The following is an 18,922-nucleotide window of genomic DNA, read 5'->3' as shown; positions in this document are numbered from 1 at the left end:
AACCCCCCCCGCCCTCAAACTGTGGCCATGTGTTTGATGCCTTACACTCTGCAAACTGTGAATGTGTGTGAAGTAAAGAGGTCTCTTGTGAGCGCCCTGTTCGGTAGCTCCACTGTGATGGTCTGAGTAAATGTGAAAATACTGTATGGTTTATCTCATAAAGAGCTCTTTTGTTCGATGAATGAATGGCTGGTAGCTAGGCAACAGTCCTAGTCAATTATTGAACAGAGTGCAAGAGAAGATGATTAAATATTTCACCGGTTAATCATGTAGAGATAATGCTTCAGCAGAAGGTACTTCATTAATAACCTTTTGATTTTACCCCTTGATTTAAATAATTGATCAGTTAAATGTGTGCCTTGCTATGTTAAGTTTGCATTCTTTTTTTATTTTACCCAGGAGAGACGACAGTCACATGATCAGTATATAAATTAACAGCAAATATGATTTAAATCAAAAACAGAGTGGACATTCACTGTGTATGTTAAAGGAGAGTCCTGTTTCGGCCATATTTGTTTATAAGCTCAATTAACAACTCTTGGCTCACGTGGCCTAGTGTGACCATGATGGTGCAGCCATTTTATTTATATCTTTTTTTTTTTTTTTTTTTATACGTATTTATTGCTATTTGTGCTTTTCAAAGCTGGCGATTTAAAATGTTGTTTACTGCTGGGAACTGACATGTTTGCCACAACAGTGTGTTTGAGAATTTTGCACAATCTGAACGAGTTGTTTCTGTAGCGTCGTACGCGTAAACAAGATGAGTTCAACACCCTGCGAATAAAGTGAAAACCAAGTGTTTTGTTATGAAAGTAAAAGGTATTTTTCGTTTGTAGTAAAGAAATATTACAGGTTGGACTTTCAGGTTACAACTTTTTCTTCCTTAAAAAAAAACAAAACAAAAAAAACAAAAAACGATATCTGATAAGGAGTGTAGAACTATTTATGGTTTACATATCTCTTCCTGCTCTGTTTTCTTCTACTTCTTTTTAGTGGCCTTATACTTTGATGAAAAAACAAACTAAATATGTGTATCTCTGAATTCCTTTTTTTTTTTTTTTATCTGTGTATTTCCTTTGGCTCTCAGAAAATGAGGACTGGCCACTTTTTTTTTTGCCCACAATGATGTCAAATGAGTTTTTCCAAGTGATGCTCCTTATTATTTTGTACTTTTTATCTTCGAAGATATTGCAATCGTTGTAACTGTATGTAGGCTGGGTTTTCTTTGCCGTCTTGTTTTATTTTGTGTCACGTTTTGTAAATATTTCCCATAATTAATCCTCTTTAATAGTTTGGGGACGATGTCAATCGCTGTATTGTAAGATACATTTGAGTTTTATGGACAGAGATAATATGCAGTGAGATGTGTGCCAGTGAATTTGTTCATAACTGATGGAGAAATATTAAAATGTTACACTTAATGAAGGATGGGTATTGCTATAGTATGAGAACCTCAATGTGTGCACATTTTTAAACCAGTCACATCATGTAGAAACCACTCAATCAGATCCCTCTTTGTTACACACTAACCCCTGTGAATAATTTATGTTATTGCTTTATGAGGGCAAATATCTCACAGCCATTCTGTAATATACATGTTCCTTGTGTGCCAAGTTGCAAGTGTTCACTTTTGTTTGTTTTTTTTGTTTTTTTTTATTTCTGCATTTTCTAAATTTGTTAACCCTTGCACTTTCACTAAATCACTGCAATAGTTAACAAGTACAGTATATCAGTCACCGCAACTGCATTTTTGTGATGTTTTCTTTGTATTGTCACGACTCTGAACTGTTGTTGTCATCATGTAAACATTCCAGTTAATGAATTTTGTATAAAGTATTTGAGAGGTATCTATAAATGTGTCTACATGTGTTTTTTTTTTTCTCAATGACATCACAGATTTTTAATGGAGTTTTATGTTTCATCGGGTTTGGTGCCAACGTGATTGATTTTTATTTTTATTTTCCACTTAGGTTTGCGATGCACTCCCATGCAACCCATGAACCGCTTAATTTCAGCCAGGTTAGTGTAACTGCATGGTTAAACAGATCCTTTAATGTTTATATTATTATCACACACGCTGGTGTCATACTGTGGGGAATTCGGTCGTATCAATTAAACCAACTATTGTCCCACATACACCAGTTCATCTTTTAATCTTTTATAAACTTTACTTAAACTTATATCTGCTTTTTTTTTGTAGCATTAGAAGCACCTCATGGATACCGCTTACTCACTCACAAAGTCATACAGGCATTTGACCATCAGACAACTGAGTCTAAGTAGTTTTTTATGCCTCCACGCCGGCGACAGCCAGAGCTGGAGGCTTATTGTTTTCAGGTTGTCTGTCAATCCATCCCATTCTCATGGGCGTGATTTATCAGTAACGCATTGACGGAACTTCAGTTTTCAAATTTGGTACAAACATTCACCAGGACTAAAGGATGAGCTGGTTAGATTTTGGTGGTTAAAGGTCAAGGTCACGGTGACTTCACAAAACACATCTTTAGTGGGGCATCATTACTGCAGAAATACAGAAATACACACACTTGGATAGATATTTAAATTCTCATGGCATGCTTCCATTAGTATGTAGTCTATAGACCTATGGGCTCAAATAAGGGTCAATACAATTTTCAGTTTGTTAAATGATGCTCACAAGCAAATCCGGTGAATAAGACTGAGAACATATTGAGAACATATATATAGAAATTATTCTACCATTGGTGAGGTCAAAGAAGCTTCTGTGATACCTTTTGAACATGTGTACTTATATTTGTGTGTGTGTGTGTGTGTGTGTTTGTTACTTCAGTGTCTCACACAGTGTGGGACCCTTGAGCACTGAGTGGCACACAGTTTTCTACTTTGAATCTTCAGATGTTCACAAAAGCACTTCTTATTTGGCAAATTTCTGTGCAACCTCACTGTTGATAAAACCTGTGCACAAATTTAATTTACACGTTTTCATTTTTTTTTTTCTACAAGTACAAATCTGAATTTCTCACATGCATTTTTCTCACAAAGATCATTATTGACCCTTATTTGAGCCCATACAGGTAATACCAAAATCTTTCAGAAAAAGAAAACCAAGGTTACTAAATTAAACCAGAAATGCCCATAACGATTCTCCTGTTGGTAACTGCAGTTCAACAGTCAGAGGACTTTCAAAATCACCCCCATGCAGCTATGAAATGCTAAATCTTTTGTTTACATCCAGGGAATGCTCTTGAATGCTGCTTTGATTGTCAGGAAGTTGATCTTCATGTCATGCTTTAGTGTTTCCTGTTGGATCTGGGTCAAAGCATGCACGTGTGTGTTAGGACTGGCGGGCAGAGAGCACACACACCTGCACACACACACATAAACACAATAACTAATTTAGCAAGTGGTTCATGTTGAGGTCCCCTGGACAACACAGCGTTCCTTTGTGCTCGAGCCCAGGTATTAAATTCCATTTCTGAAAGCACCTGGACGTGTATATCAGTCGTGAAGTGACAATATTCAGTCATAATGTTGTCATAACGCACAATTAGTGAGTGACTGGAAAAAAAAAGTTTCATGATTTAAGAATGCAACAAATACTTGGCTTGTTTTGCTCCTATGAAAGCGGCAACATGTCAGTTGGATTAAAGGAGCTGATATTGAAAATAAAAAAAAAGATAAGTCCTCAGTCTGAGCATGCGCACCCATCACAGGTTGTTACATACCTGACCGCCCAGATCACAACCTCTATGTTGGCCCTGATTGGCTGGAGGCTTTTCACCTGCACTGTTGTTTTACTGCCCCTCCACTCCTGCCCCGTCTCACCATCCAGGTCCAAAGATCGCTGCACTGTTTGCTCAGGCCCAGAGCTGTTATGCGCAGGGAGATCCCTGCTCTTCCTGCATGAACCTGAAACCTCTACTGTAAGCGCCTCTCTCAGCACTACACCACTTCACCTGTCGTCCATCCTGGGTGTCTTTCATCCGGACGGAGGCCCCATTCGAACCCCCATTCCTCTGTCTGGGCCAAGGTCGGTCCCTTGTCGTCCAAACAGAGCACAGACGAGGGCCTGGATTTACTTTACCTGCGGGGGAATCCAAGGAAATCCATTTTCCCTCTCGTTTTCCCAGGGCCCCATGTGTGTGCAGCACTTAAAGGAGACAAGAAATCACATTTTTGTTTGAGGTATGTGGCTGTTTTCTTCTATTTTCAGACTTTGGGATCTCTGTGGACGAAGATCACGAAACAGGCCACGGTTCTGAGCCCTTTGAAATGTGAGAAAACATATAACTAATCAAAGTCCAGGCCTTGTGGCTCATTGATTGTGATTCACACTAACAGATAGATTTCATAGCTGTGTGAGTGTGATAGTGGAACAATAACAGAGTGAGAGAAACATGTGCAACCAAGCCTTTCAGTTTGGAACTGGCTTGGGTTTTCCTAAACTGATTACCAGTACAAAGCAGTACAGCGCAGTGGTGAAAAATTTCTCATTTATCTCTCAAGTATAACTTCGATTTTCTTTTACGAGGGGAACATACACTTTATTGAATTATTTTGAAATAGAATACAAGAAAATTGGTTGTGTTTTTTTTTTGCTGGACACTCAGGGCAAAGATGAGTCACTGATTTCTGGTCATTTTTGGATTTTTCATATTCTTCCTGTTCTCTGGGGGGGGGGGGCAGAGATGCATGAATTCTTGCATGGTTCTGTTCTAGTTTTACTTGTTATATTGTGAGTGTAGATCAGTGATAAAGTCAAACGTCCATGGTCATATCACATCGTCTTGATCTTTGTGTTGATGGATAATCTGCCATAAATTTTATTCTGGTGCAAAGGGTTACAGAGGGAGTGGCTGGATGTCTTTATAACCCTGCAGCTCAGATAAACTCCGGAGGATTTTCTAAGTGATACAACCTTGAAGGAAGTTTTTATGCATGTCTGATAAATTATATTTTATTATTTATATAATTACATATAGAAATGCAATGAAATATACCTAAAGGGTGTGAATCTTATCTGTTTTTGTCACCATGACAATTTAACTGAGGGCCTGATCAAGAATTTTGGAAAATTTGACAATTAGAGGGAACCACATTACACACATTGCCTTTTTTTTTTTTTTATAGTTTGCAGTTGGCTGTGAAAGTAATTAGTCAAATGATGGTCCCCGCCGTCTGCATTTACATGATATCTGTATCTGTACAGATATTCACGCTAAACCAGACTTGTACATGACTGTTTGACATGAAGTGCCTCCCCCACAGTTTCCCCTTCCAGTTGCTGGGCCGGTATACGGTCTAACTACAAAGAAACGACTCTTTGTCTGACCTGCTCTATACTTCACTCTGTGGAAACGTTACGCTTGCTCTTTCTCTAGGTGCGAAGTATGGAGAATCTGAGCTAAAGATGGGGTCGGTAGTGTCAAACTTTGGCCAGCTGTGTGGAAAAGCGAAGACGGAAGGTGAGATCCGATGCCTGAGCGAATACAGTGTGTTGTATGCAGGAGACACACCTGTATCCCTCTCTTGGTCCGGGATGGACTTTCGTTTTATGATCTCTTGGTCTTTTGTTTTCCCACAGAGGAGGAGAGATTCTTGCGAGCTAATGACAGACCTTTCAACCTGTCTTACCACTATGCCGTAAGTGTAGAAAACTAAACTTCCTGCATGTATTCAGCAGATAACAAGCATTTCCCTCTTCACCTTGCAGTTAGATATAGCGAGGATGTTTTGTTGTGCTGTCCTTAAAAAATTAAGAACTTTCTCAAATATCATGACTCATGTTGAATCATATTAAGAGTACACAGCAATGTCACTGTCGTGTGTCACTTTCCTCTCCTTCAGAACAACGCCATCAAGACCTCCAAGTACAATATTTTCACCTTCCTGCCGCTTAACCTCTTTGAGCAGCTCCGGAGGCTCGCCAATGCCTACTTCCTCTTCCTCTTTGTCCTTCAGGTAGACATTTTCCTCTTTTTCATAGTCAACGTGGACTGTATGTGGTTCAGAGGCTTTACATGCAGCCAAATGCACAGCTGTTGTTGATTTGAAGGCACATGTTTGCTTAAAAGTGAATCAGAATTCAATCTGTATCCATGTTGTAGATTGACTTAGAATTTTCACACAAAGTCCATCCACTTAACAAGGGTTATAATTATTTTTGCTAACTGCTATTGGCAGACTTTATTCCTTCCTTCCGGATTCCTGTGTAAATAGTGCATCTATCTATTAATCCAACAAATGCAAGGTAGTGAAGCATTTCAAGTAAGTGTGTGTGTGTGTGTGTGTGTGTGTGTGTGTGTGTGTGTGTGTGTTTGTGTGTTTGTGTTCTCCCGACAGCTCATCCCACAAGTGTCCTCTCTCTCCTGGTTTACCACGGCGGTCCCTCTGGTTCTGGTGCTGTCTATAACTGCAGTCAAGGACGCCAGCGATGACATAGTAAGCGATCAAAAGCAATCTTACTGGGGGCAAAATTGAAAAACAAATCTTTGTTAATTAACTGAAGGGGAATGCCACTCGATTTTAAGACAGAAAATAGGAAACTAAAGCCATTTTCTCTTGTGTCAACGGAGTAGAACAGACACAAAAGTGACAATCAAGTGAATAACCGCAGGGTGGACGTCCTCATCGATGGAGAGTGAGTCATTTAAGATCATTTTTATGTACATAATTTCACATTGTATATTTCTCATTGTATATATTATATTTGTAAATTACACATGATAAAAGTACAGATATGCAGCTTACAGCTGTAAAAGATGATTTGAGTGTTGTGAAGTGTTGAGATTTCATGGTTTGTTTTACGTTTATATTTTTTCTGGCAGACTGAGAAATGAAAAATGGATGAATGTTCAGGTTGGAGACATAATCAAACTGGAGAACAATCAGTTTGTTACAGTGAGTACAGATATATATAAAATAAAGATTATTATGACAATTTATTTATTTATTTATGTAAATGCAAGGGAATGCTAATATATTATAGCACAATGCTGCTCTATATTTCATGCTTTCAGTGATAACAGCTACACTGTTTTCAAGACTAAGTTCCCCTTAGTGATTGTAAGGTTTTGCTCAACTTATCATCTCCCATAATCTCAGCCATCTGTACACTGAACCTAATGGTTTCATCTCTCAGGCAGACCTTCTGCTGTTGTCCAGCAGTGAGCCTCTCAACCTGGTGTATGTAGAAACAGCTGAATTAGATGGGTGAGTGTGAAGTGCATTTGTGTGCGCGTGCATGAGCGTCTCACACTGTCTTGGATTTCCCATCAGTCACATCCCTCTCACGTCCTCTCTCTTCACTCCCCCAGTGAAACCAATCTGAAGGTGAAACAGGCCCTGACTGTAACTGGAGAGTTGGGGGACGGCATCGGCGCTCTGGCTGGCTTCACTGGTGAGAGGCTGAAAGAAAAACAGGAAACCGGATTTTCTTTAGAATCGCGGTCTGGCTTTTTTAATCTGTACCGGAGGAAAAAAAATACTCCTTGATTTTTAGTCGAGACATTGACATTTCTGTGATCAACTTTATTATGAAAAAACCAACAGCACAGACATCTGAAGGGAAAGGAAAACATTCCAACAATAATACTTTTACATAGATGACCCGGACATGAAAAAGAGAAACTTTTATTTATTTTTATTTTTTTTACTTTTTTTCTGTTTCTGCTCTTTTGGGGGTGATACATGGAAGATCATTTCTGCCAGTAAAGATAAATAAAAATAAAGAAGCAAAATTAATCATGATTAAAAAAATATTCATGATAAGTCAAATTAGATAAAAAAAAAGTCAAACTCCTGACTTAGTAAGCCAAAATCCTGACCTCTTAACTCTTAGAAAGATTTATACATTTTGTCTTACAATGTCTTTTTTTTTTTTTAAATCTATCATATAGCTTTTCTTGCTTATTTTTTCATTTCCTGGTGGAAATGAGCTTCCATATATTCCATTTTATCTTCCAATTTAGAAAAAGTCCCATTACCTTGATATAGAAATGCTCCATTGCAAGTAAAAATCTTGCATTCAAAATTTAAATTTGAAGTATAAAAGTATTAGTAGAAAAATGTAGTTCAAGTATCAAAACTAGTGAAGTATTTAGGCAACTCATCACTTATTATGTATTGAACAATTTTATTATACTACTGCATATTTTAGAAGCAGATCATACTGTAAGTTTTACATGTAAGATCTTAAACTAAAAAGTAACAAGATTACAGTGAAAATACATTGTGGAGTAAATAGTACAGTATTTCTGAAATATAAAATATATCTGACATATAGTGGAGTGTAAGTATTAAGTCGCCATTAAGTAGCTTGAAGTGCTGACACCTCTCCTCTGTCTCTCAGGTGAAGTGCGATGCGAGCCTCCCAACAACCGTCTGGACAAGTTCAAAGGGACCCTGACTCTAGACGGACAGACCTACGCCTTGGACAATGACAAGGTGCTGCTCAGAGGATGTACTCTGAGGAACACTGAGTGGTGCTTCGGTCTGGTCATCTTCGGAGGTAAACTCTCAGTGCAGTAGCTGTTAGTGTGTGTTTTTTTCTCATTCAACACGCCCTCTGCAAACGCTGAAAACTTGCCTCTGTCTGCACGATAGACAGTGATTCTGACCATCAGGTTGAATCTTTCCAGGTCCGGACACCAAGCTGATGCAGAACAGTGGAAAGACGAGATTCAAACGGACGAGCATTGATCACCTGATGAATGTCCTGGTGTTGTGTGTGAGTTTAACATCCACACATACTCACAAACAAATACACATAAGCTCACATGCACATTGTCAATGTATATTTTCTAATGTTCACATTAAAGTTTTGACATTAAATATACTGAAATGCACATCGCAGTTATATGTTACTTTAAATGCAGCACCGCCGTATCTATATTAAACACACATATAAATCCTAAAATAAACATTGAGAGCACTGAGTAACATCTGCAACCTGTCTTGCTTAAGCACACGCACACACACACACACACACACTACTTACTCTTTACTCAGCATGTCTGTTAGATGTCACTTGATAATTCTCTGAATAGAAAACATTTCCTCTATTTAAAAGATCTAGCAACCTGGAAGTCATTCATTCACCTATTCCTGAGTCATTGATTACTTAATAAACCATCACCTTCATGAAAGCACTTCTTTAAAGTTGAAATGCAGATTGATGAGTATTGTCAATGGAATATTTTTTGACTCGTCGAGATGTGTGCTGTCTTTAATGTATCAGATCTTTGGTTTCCTGGCGTCCATGTGCTCCGTTCTGGCCATCGGCAACGCAATCTGGGAGGTAAGGGAGGGTTCGATGTTCACGGCCTTCCTCCCTCGTGACCCCGGGGTTGATGCTCCCCTCTCCTCCTTCCTCTCCTTCTGGTCCTACGTCATCGTACTCAACACGGTGGTGCCCATTTCGCTCTATGTCAGGTAGGTCCTTGCACAGGAATGAAAATCGACGACTTAATAATCAAATTTGTCTCACATTGTGACATCTTACCACATCCACCTGGTCTTTGACGTCAGTGTGGAGATCATCCGCCTGGGGAACAGCTTCTACATAGACTGGGACAGGAAGATGTATTACCCCAAGAATGACACTCCGGCCCAGGCGAGGACCACCACGCTCAACGAGGAGCTCGGACAGATCAAATACATCTTCAGCGACAAGACTGGCACCCTGACGCAGAACATCATGACTTTCAACAAGTGCTCCATCAATGGCAAAGCTTACGGTGAGCAGTTCTAGCTTTAAAAATAAAAGCTACAGAGTTGAATGGACACACCAGCATGAGCTGATTGATTGATTTCAGAGCGTATTTCTGTGTGATTCAGGGGAGCTGTTTGACTTTTCTGGACAAAGGGTGGAAATAACAGAGGTAAGAAATACATATACTGTGTACTTGAATTATTTGTAAAGTATGTTATCGCTCCGACTCTTTTGTTTCTCATGTCCGCTTTTTCTTTTTCTTTTTGCAGAAGACAGAGCGAGTGGACTTCTCCTGGAATAAGCTGGCTGATCCAAAGTTCATCTTTCACGACCACAGTCTGGTGGAGACGGTGAGGGAGGGAAACCCTGAGGCTCAGGCTTTCTTCCGCCTGCTGGCTCTGTGCCACACCGTCATGCCTGAGGAAAAGAAAGAGGGTGAGCGTCCTCTAATGGACGTCTTCATTACTAAACGACAAGTGGCTGCAAAGGCTGTAAACAGGCGTGTTACATCGCTCTTGTCCTGTCTCTGATGATGAAATATCTTTTTTTTCCTTCATACTAACCCTTAAGCAACTCTAGGGTGATATTAAATCCCGAACGAGCTGTCTGAGGAAGTGTAATAGGAAGAATAATTAACAAATTAATTAATTAAATATATCCTAATAAAGCAATACAGAATTACGGTCATTAGCACAAAATAATATACACTTCTCCGGCATACAGCGGTATATGGTCGACCGAATATCTACTTTATCTTGATTAACAGTGTTCAGTCCTTATTAGTGTGTAGGAGCCAAAATGTGTGTCTTGCCAATTGCACTGTTTTTCTCGGGGCAGGGGAGCTCTACTACCAGGCTCAGTCTCCTGACGAAGGCGCTCTGGTGACGGCAGCAAGAAACTTGGGGTTTGTGTTCCGCTCACGCACACCAGAGAGCATCACGGTCGTGGAGATGGGCCGACAGGTCACCTATGAACTTCTGGCGGTTCTTGACTTCAACAATGTGCGCAAGAGGATGTCAGTCATAGGTGAGAGACAGCGGTGACGAGATGTCTCCGCGTTTGTGGTTTCATCCACAATATCAGAATCAATATCAAAACTTGAGGAAAAACGACCAAATTCACATTTTACTCTCCGAGATGTTCATTTAACTTTGTGCACGGTCATGGTAATGATCACGGCAACACCTCAGCAAGTTTTTATGTGAGACCTCATGACTCTAACTAACTGGCTTTCACTATGATTTCCAGTGCGCAGCCCTGACGGCAAGTTGACTTTATACTGCAAAGGAGCAGACACCATCATCTATGAAAGACTCCACCCGGCCTGTAACAAACTGATGGAAGTTACCACGGGACACCTCAATGTTAGTGATGCGGTTGCACTGTTTGCTCGTATACTCATATAGAACTATGCACAAACTGCTTTTTAATGCACAGTGCATCCGAAAGATGTCAGGATTCGTGTTTGTAACTGCTGTAAACTGTCCAGGAGTACGCAGGCGATGGCCTCCGCACGCTGGTTCTGGCCTACAAGGACTTGGATGAGGGCTACATGGATGACTGGAGAAGGCGCCACCACGAGGCCAGCACCGCCATGGATGGTCGAGAGGAGAGACTCGATGAACTTTATGAAGAGATAGAGAAAGACCTGATGGTTAGTCCACCTGCTCCGGACATATTCCTAGCTAATTTGGCTGCTTAACTTTTTTGGAGAAGAAATGAATGTACTCTTTATATTTCCCCATAACTCATTAAATGAATAATGATGAGACAGCAGGAAATGAGTAAATAATGTCTCAGACAGACAGAAAGCCTTACTATGCAGACAGAGGTAACGTGGCGGGATGGCTTCAGTATTGGAATATTCATCACAGAATGATAGTAAGAAAAACCCTCTTCACATTACCACCCTTTACTCTGCGGTTTGTAGCTGTTGGGAGCGACAGCTGTGGAGGACAAGCTGCAGGACGGGGTGCCACAGACCATAGAGCAACTGGCTAAAGCCGACATCAAAATCTGGGTGTTGACTGGAGATAAACAAGGTTAGTGTGGTAATACATGGGTGAAGTAATACAGTACATAAATAATGTGAAATATATTCTTATATTCTCTCTTTGTGAATCTGTGTGCCTGACACATCTAAACACCCTGCTTCACTTGAGCTCAGAGTGGAGAGTCAGTTTGACAGATTAATTGCACCACTGTGATTGTATTGATGTTCTGAAATAGAGACAGCGGAGAATATTGGCTATTCGTGCAACATGCTGAGAGAGGAGATGAAAGAGATTTTCGTTGTGGCAGCTAATACAGCCGAGGGAGTCAAAGAGGAGCTACAGTAAGTCAGACAGATACAAACGACTCTAACACGTGCAGCATCTTCTGAGCCAATTTGAAAATGGTTTTATCTAGCAGGTCATTTTCCAAAAATCAACATACTTTTTGACGATTGACCATGCTTTTGTAACTGTTGCTTTGCCCATCAAGCTCTCCTTTCTAGTATGGCACAGAAATGTAGTTTTAAAAACGTAAAGGTGATGAAACTAACACCTGAAATTTGCTGTATTTTTTTTTTGTTTTATTTTTTTAAATAAAAGGTCCTTGATTTCACATAAGAATTTATTTAATCCAGTCCTTACACATTTGCTTTTGTGTTTTTGGTTTTGTGTGGATAAAATCCAAAGCTTGATGGTTATGGTTACTATGCTATCACTGGACAATAGCTTTTTAAGGGTGGGGTTTAGTGAAGAGTGAATTGACCTTTGAAAGAGTTATAATTGAATACCCACTAATCAAGTAATTAAAGTACACAGCAGGAGACACTCACATTTCCCAACTTAGTTGTTCACTTAAAAATTAAGGATAATGATTAACTCAATACACTGATATGGTTATGTTCATATAGCCCTGCTGGCCTCATGTTTTAATTGTTGTTTTTTAAGTGTTTTGGCAAGTAATGTGTTTGTTCCTATCCCAAACACACACACACACACACACAAAAAAAATATCAGAGCTTTTTATCAACTGGAGACATCCAACCGTTTCCCTTTTTCAGAAATGCAAGAAGGAAAATGTGTCCCGATGCAGCGGAGGAGCCATCTGTGATCAAGGCTCGTGCAGGCCTGTTTTGGTTACAGAAGACAGAGACTGTGCAGGATGAGAAGGTGGATGGGGATTATGGTCTAGTTATAAATGGACACAGTCTGGTAAGAAGGTTTTTTCAGACACATTGTTATTACCAGTAGCCAACAAAAAGCGTGCCCCCTTTTTGTCTCTGAATGTCCTCATGCCAGAAAAAGTCCTGCTGGATGTCCCACTTTTTATAAATAAATTTAACTGGCTGGGCCCAAAAAGTGAATCACTCTATCTGCAAAGTCATTGTACAGTTAAAACATTGCACATTGCTATTTTACAGGCTGATTCTAGTATTTTTATTTAAATGTAACTACTTTTAGGCCACCCCAGAGGAAATGAATGAAAAAAAGGATTTATTTCCTAAGAATTTTTTTCTTCATAGCACTGACAGGACTTTTAGACTTTCTTTTTGGTGTCTGGTTAAAATGTTTTGAGGTGGGGGGTGGGGATTTGACTCATACCTCATGACAGCCCAGTAATCCCTTATTTTCTTTGTTCTTAGGCCTTTGCACTGGAGAAGAACTTGCAGCTGGAGCTGCTCAGGACAGCGTGTATGTGTCAGACGGTGATTTGCTGCAGGGTCACCCCTCTGCAGAAGGCCCAGGTGGTTCAGCTGGTCAAGAAATACAAGCAGGCCGTCACTCTGGCCATCGGGGATGGGGCCAATGATGTCAGCATGATCAAGGGTAAGCTCAAAGCTGCATTTGCTACAAAACCAAACAGCTGGAGAATAGTTACTGTTTGTCACCGTGGAAATTCTACTTCTTACTTTCCTGTCTGTCCTTCAGCTGCTCACATCGGGGTTGGTATCAGCGGGCAGGAGGGAATGCAGGCAGTCCTCTCCAGTGACTTCTCTTTTGCCCAGTTCCGTTACCTTCAGCGCCTCCTCCTGGTGCATGGTCGCTGGTCCTACCTACGCATGTGCAAGTTCCTACGATATTTCTTTTACAAGAACTTCACCTTCACCTTTGTGCATTTCTGGTATGCCTTCTTCTGTGGCTTCTCCGCACAGGTGAGGGACATTTGATGGAATAACAGTATGACACATAATTGAATGGGTTTCATGCGAATGGAAAAATGCAATGTGTATGCCTACAATGCAGTTATGATGTAGAAAAAAAAAACTAAATGTAAATGAAAAGTTAATTAAGATGCAAATAGAAGATTCAGGGGCTGCACTATAGTAGGGAAATCATATTATATAGTGCAATGGAGCACAACAATAACACAAATTACAACCTTAAAAATTGCCATAGAGTTGCAGTACAGAGATGTTATATAATTTATATGATTAGCTTCCATACACAAATGAAACTGAAGAGTCCTGTATGGACGCTTTGGAAAATAAAACTAAATTTAAAAGCAAAATACAAATTGTTTCCTAAATATCAATTACTTCTCCACCAAATTCTAGGAGTTCTAGTGGAGGCCTATACACAGAAACACACACAGTGGTATTAAGGCATTTACATGTTTCAATGTGGTCTTTGTTGTTGTTCATAGACTGTGTACGACGAGTGGTTCATCACTTTGTACAACCTGGTTTACACAGCTCTTCCCGTCCTCGGCATGAGTCTCTTTGACCAGGTACGCACTGAAGGGAAAATTAATCATTCTGAAACTACTCAGAATGACTCATTTCAATATCATATAATTTAAACTTAGTTCACACCATGGCGGCTGTATCCTCTGTATCTTCTTTTCTAAATCCTCTGTTTCTGCAGGATGTGAATGACCGCTGGAGTTTCCAGTATCCTCAGCTCTACACTCCAGGCCAGTTGAACCTCTACTTCAGTAAGAAAGCCTTTGTGCGCTGTATGATGCACAGCTGCTACAGCTCCCTCATTCTCTTCTTCATCCCATGGGCCGCCATGTACGACACGGTCCGAGACGACGGCAAAGACATTTCTGACTATCAGTCCTTTGCTTTACTGGCGCAGACCTGTCTGCTTGTTGTGATGAATATACAGGTGAGGAATACAGCTTCATCATCACATTATGTTACGGTTGCAGGATTCTTGTTTCACTGTGATGAGATACCTTGATTTTTCTTTTTTAAAGGTATTTAACACTATGAATTAGCCAAAATGTGCCAGTTTAGTTATTTTAGCCTTACATTTCTTTATCAAATTGCCATTATGCTATAACAATAGAATTACACGTGCTGTGATAGATGGATATTTTTTTCATATCATCCACCCTTTCAACACACATTGTGGAGGGATATGTGCACCACCATAAAAAGATAAAAAATTTTAATTGCATATTTCAGCTGTGTCTGGACACCCATTACTGGACTGCAGTGAACCAGTTTTTCGTGTGGGGCAGCCTGGCCGCCTACTTTGCCATCACATTCACCATGTACAGCAACGGCATGTTCCTCATCTTCACCTCCTCTTTCCCCTTCATTGGTGAGTATAGAATTCAGCTCATTTATAATGTACTGCATGGAGGCGGAGAGGTTGTCGGTGCCCACGTCTCCGCTATGTGATTCTGACCGCTGGTCTGATGTTTTTGTGAGTCCAGGCACCGCTAGAAACTCTCTGAACCAGCCTAACGTGTGGCTGACCATATTCCTGGCCTCCCTCCTCTGCATTCTGCCTGTGGTGGCTTTCCGCTTCATCCTCATTCAGCTCCGGCCCACCATCAATGACAAGGTAAGGTAACACATGACACAGACTATAAAATCATCACGTTTCCCACGTTTTTTTTCCCACGTTATCCTTCAGGTAATAATTTGGCCTATTGATATGTTGAAGAAATTAGAGGGATATGATTAAAGCAGCAACAACAAGAAAGAAACAAAACTATAATAAATGGATCTTACAAGTGTTCTTAGTCATATTTGCTTAAACATAATATGTTTGAAATATCGTGGCCTTGGAATTACAAGCTCTCTGTTTGCGATTTGTGTGGTTTTCAGATATTGAGGTTTTGACATCCTAGATAGCAAAACTAATAGAATTCTCTTTTATTGCTCAATACAACTGGCACCCTTAATGTACTCGTAGGCCTACTGATATATAATATCATTTTCTATCATTTTCTATCACATTTTTAAAAGAGGTCTCTCTTCTTCTGTCACTGTTCAGCACGGTGAGGTGAGCATATTACATCTCAATTATTTCAGTCTCAGTAAGTGTCATCTCTGAAGTAGTCACGAATAATAACACAAATTCTTGCAAACAAACAGTAACATGAGCTGTGTAATCACTTTAACACCAGCTAGCTAGCTTTCTAGCACGGGTGCTAATGGTGAACAAGAACTTTATAATTCTAAGGTTACAATGTCATGAGAATAAATGAATACATTTCTGATATACATGTGATATAAACTAGGATATAATCCAGGAGTTTGTATGTAGTGTGAAATGCTAGAATCCATCATTATTAAAATGAATGAACAAATGTATCCATATTAAGAGGTCTACATGAAAGTCTTCTCCCTGTCTCCCCCCTTCTAGGTGAGGTATAAGGTGCGAAAGGAGGCGTTGCCGGCTCCTGCACCTCGTCGCCCACCGGCCAGGCGTATCAGCACCCGTCGGTCAGGCTACGCCTTCTCCCACTCACAGGGCTACGGTGACCTGGTGACATCCAGAAGGTTCCTGCTGAAACGACCCCTGAAGAACCGACACGTCCTGTTCACCCAAACAGACTCTCCTCTGGCTCAGAATCAGCCACAGCACTACCGCACCATCGCAGAGGAGTCGGAAGAGTCATCATCACAGAGCCCTTAGACAGGAAGTATGCAGGGACTAAACCACGGCAGAGAGTGCATGCATGGGACCAACGTAAAAAGCTTTTATTTTGGAGATTAGCTCACACTCATGAGAGGGTGCAAAGGGTAAGGTTCACTTCCTGGATTGTTTCCAGGACAAACCGGTACACTTAAAACTGAGTCTAACTTTAAGTCAAGATTTTTACTAATGGATGCATGTTGTTATCGCTGTGAAAATGTTGGCAGCACAAACAGCCACACCGGTGTTTTTCCAGCTCAATAAGTACAACTGTCACACTCTGTACTCAAAGGTTTTAGATTCTATTCTTTCATTACAACTACAGTCACCTTGTAGAGCATTGCTTTTAAATAAACAGAAAGTAAAAGCAGCCTGGAAAGTACAGTCAGACTAAAAAAGCTCATATTAAGCTTTGGAAAACAGCCAGAGATATCGTATGCAGACTGTAATTAATGGGTTAAAATTGCAATGAGATTAGCTTTGTGTCATGCACAAGCAAATCTTTACAATATTTGTTTAAGAGATAAGTTAAATGTTTTAAAAAGTTGCCACTGGCTGATCTGGAGAAACTGGATTACCACACTGCCTGCAACATGAAGTTGCATTTTGTACCTTTAATTTTTTTTTTTCTTCAAGTGAATTTTCAATACTCAGGGTGTCATTCTGAGAAAGGATAAAACTGTGATTTTAGTATCAGTTGAAATCTATGATGAACCTATTTTAACTTTGTTGTTTACATAATAATTTACATATAGATTTTTTTTAACATTGTTTTATTATTGTTATGCTCTGTTTTAATTTCTGCTCTGTGTGTTATTTTAATATTCAGGCGTATCATTGAATCACTGTGTTTTTAAAATACAGCTAGGGGTCAGTGTTGTCTCTGGAACTGTGTTTTCAATTCTCCAGAGCCAGTAAAATAAAGGTAATGCTTAAAGTGTCATAGTACGGACAGAGCATGGACCAGCAGACAGCACTAGAATACTTTTTCCAGTCCTACCACGTATTTTGCCATTGTGACCTTCGCTTTATCATGATAAAATTAAAGTCATGATGGGATTTGTTTGTTGCCTGATAGAGGTTCTGACTGAATTGTTCAAATTTCTACACAGGAGATTATCTGTGAATAAAACAAATAACTTCTTTGACTTGTGTGGCCATTTATTCATTTATTTATTTTTGAAGAAAATTCTTTCACAGTTTCAATGTAAGCTTTATTTCAGCACCACCTTTTTCATTTCACCACGCGATATTGGTTGCATTGTTACGATGCTTCTTGAAAAATAAGACAGTTAAAACCACGTAGATGCTGTAGATTGGTTGATAAAAACATCCACACAGTACAAACCTGTATACATACACATTGCATCACGGAAAAAAGTTGTCCGAATTTGTATGGGTGGGGACAAAAATATATGTGATTGTTGTAAATATTTCATAAGCTGACCTCTTTTAGGATGCCTCAACACAAACCTCTCCCATATTTGTATGCATTATGTATGCAGCTGTGTGCTTCCTCTCACTCTCACACGCTCTCTTTTCACTCATGCTTAGCATACATACATACATACTGTACTGTACAATCTGTATGTAGATATACACACACACACACACACATACACACACACTGCATTCAGCCCACAACCGCAGTGTCCTCTGGGACGGTGAACAATGACATCACTGGTAGAGGGCTGTCCCTGTATCTCGTGGATCCAGAAAAGCTCTCTGATCCTCAAGGAACAGCTTGGTGTATATTACAGTTTATGGGTTTGTGCAGAAATGTTTACTTTGAGTGAGCCTGTGCTTTGCAGAAAGAAAAAAAAAACTAGTGTTCACGGACTAGGACCAGTCCTAGCCTGGTCAGATGCGTACACGAACTGATGAAGCCTCTTGGATGAGAGGTGAAACGTCTTCACAGACAAATAACCTAGTCCAGTTGTTTTCGATTTAAAAAACTCCTTTAGGATACTATGACCTGGACAAATGAGAATATACACAGGCTTAGTGTTCATGAAAACATTCAAAAGGTTAATAAAAGGTTTGCAGAAATGCCAATGGCTGAAGAGATGAAGAAGAGGAATAAAATTCCTGAAAAAATATATATAAATTACATAAAATCCAGCTTGTTAAATTGTGTTTTTAGAAGTCTTAGATTTTGCTGCTCTGGTCTTCTCACATGCAGATTGACAAATATTCACATATATGTATCATTATGCACCTGAATGCCAAATAGATTCTTCATAAGGGTTAAAAAATACAACTCTATATACTGTAGCTTCCTTCCCCTCCAGTTTAACCCTCTCTCATTGCTCACCCCCCTCCCCACCCCTTATGGCCATGCAGCACAGTCAGCAGCTCCACA

At 39.9% G+C, this 18,922-nt stretch overlaps 1 protein-coding gene across 1 annotated transcript; it reads left to right on the top strand.

The window, feature by feature from the left end:
- Positions 1-3,827: 3,827 nt before the first annotated feature.
- Positions 3,828-17,708, top strand: LOC111655953 (phospholipid-transporting ATPase ID-like). Its single transcript, XM_023407526.2, has 28 exons — positions 3,828-4,164; positions 5,361-5,444; positions 5,564-5,622; positions 5,827-5,940; positions 6,322-6,420; positions 6,558-6,619; positions 6,807-6,879; positions 7,121-7,191; positions 7,296-7,378; positions 8,330-8,488; positions 8,619-8,707; positions 9,218-9,411; positions 9,508-9,716; positions 9,817-9,860; positions 9,961-10,126; positions 10,529-10,717; positions 10,940-11,055; positions 11,181-11,345; positions 11,622-11,733; positions 11,921-12,026; positions 12,744-12,894; positions 13,326-13,509; positions 13,612-13,835; positions 14,327-14,410; positions 14,548-14,793; positions 15,096-15,234; positions 15,350-15,480; positions 16,288-17,708. Exons 2-28 carry the CDS (start codon positions 5,390-5,392, stop codon positions 16,558-16,560), a joined length of 3,597 nt encoding a protein of 1,198 aa, XP_023263294.1. The 5' UTR covers positions 3,828-4,164; positions 5,361-5,389; the 3' UTR covers positions 16,561-17,708.
- Positions 17,709-18,922: the final 1,214 nt, after the last annotated feature.

This window comes from Seriola lalandi, unplaced genomic scaffold, assembly GCF_002814215.2.
Source record: "Seriola lalandi dorsalis isolate HSWRI2012SDOR001 ecotype SW California unplaced genomic scaffold, Sedor1 jcf7180002054337, whole genome shotgun sequence".
Lineage (NCBI taxonomy): Eukaryota > Metazoa > Chordata > Actinopteri > Carangiformes > Carangidae > Seriola > Seriola lalandi.
The sequence above is the reverse complement of the archived record's forward strand: the minus strand, read 5'-3'. Positions and strand labels throughout refer to the sequence as shown.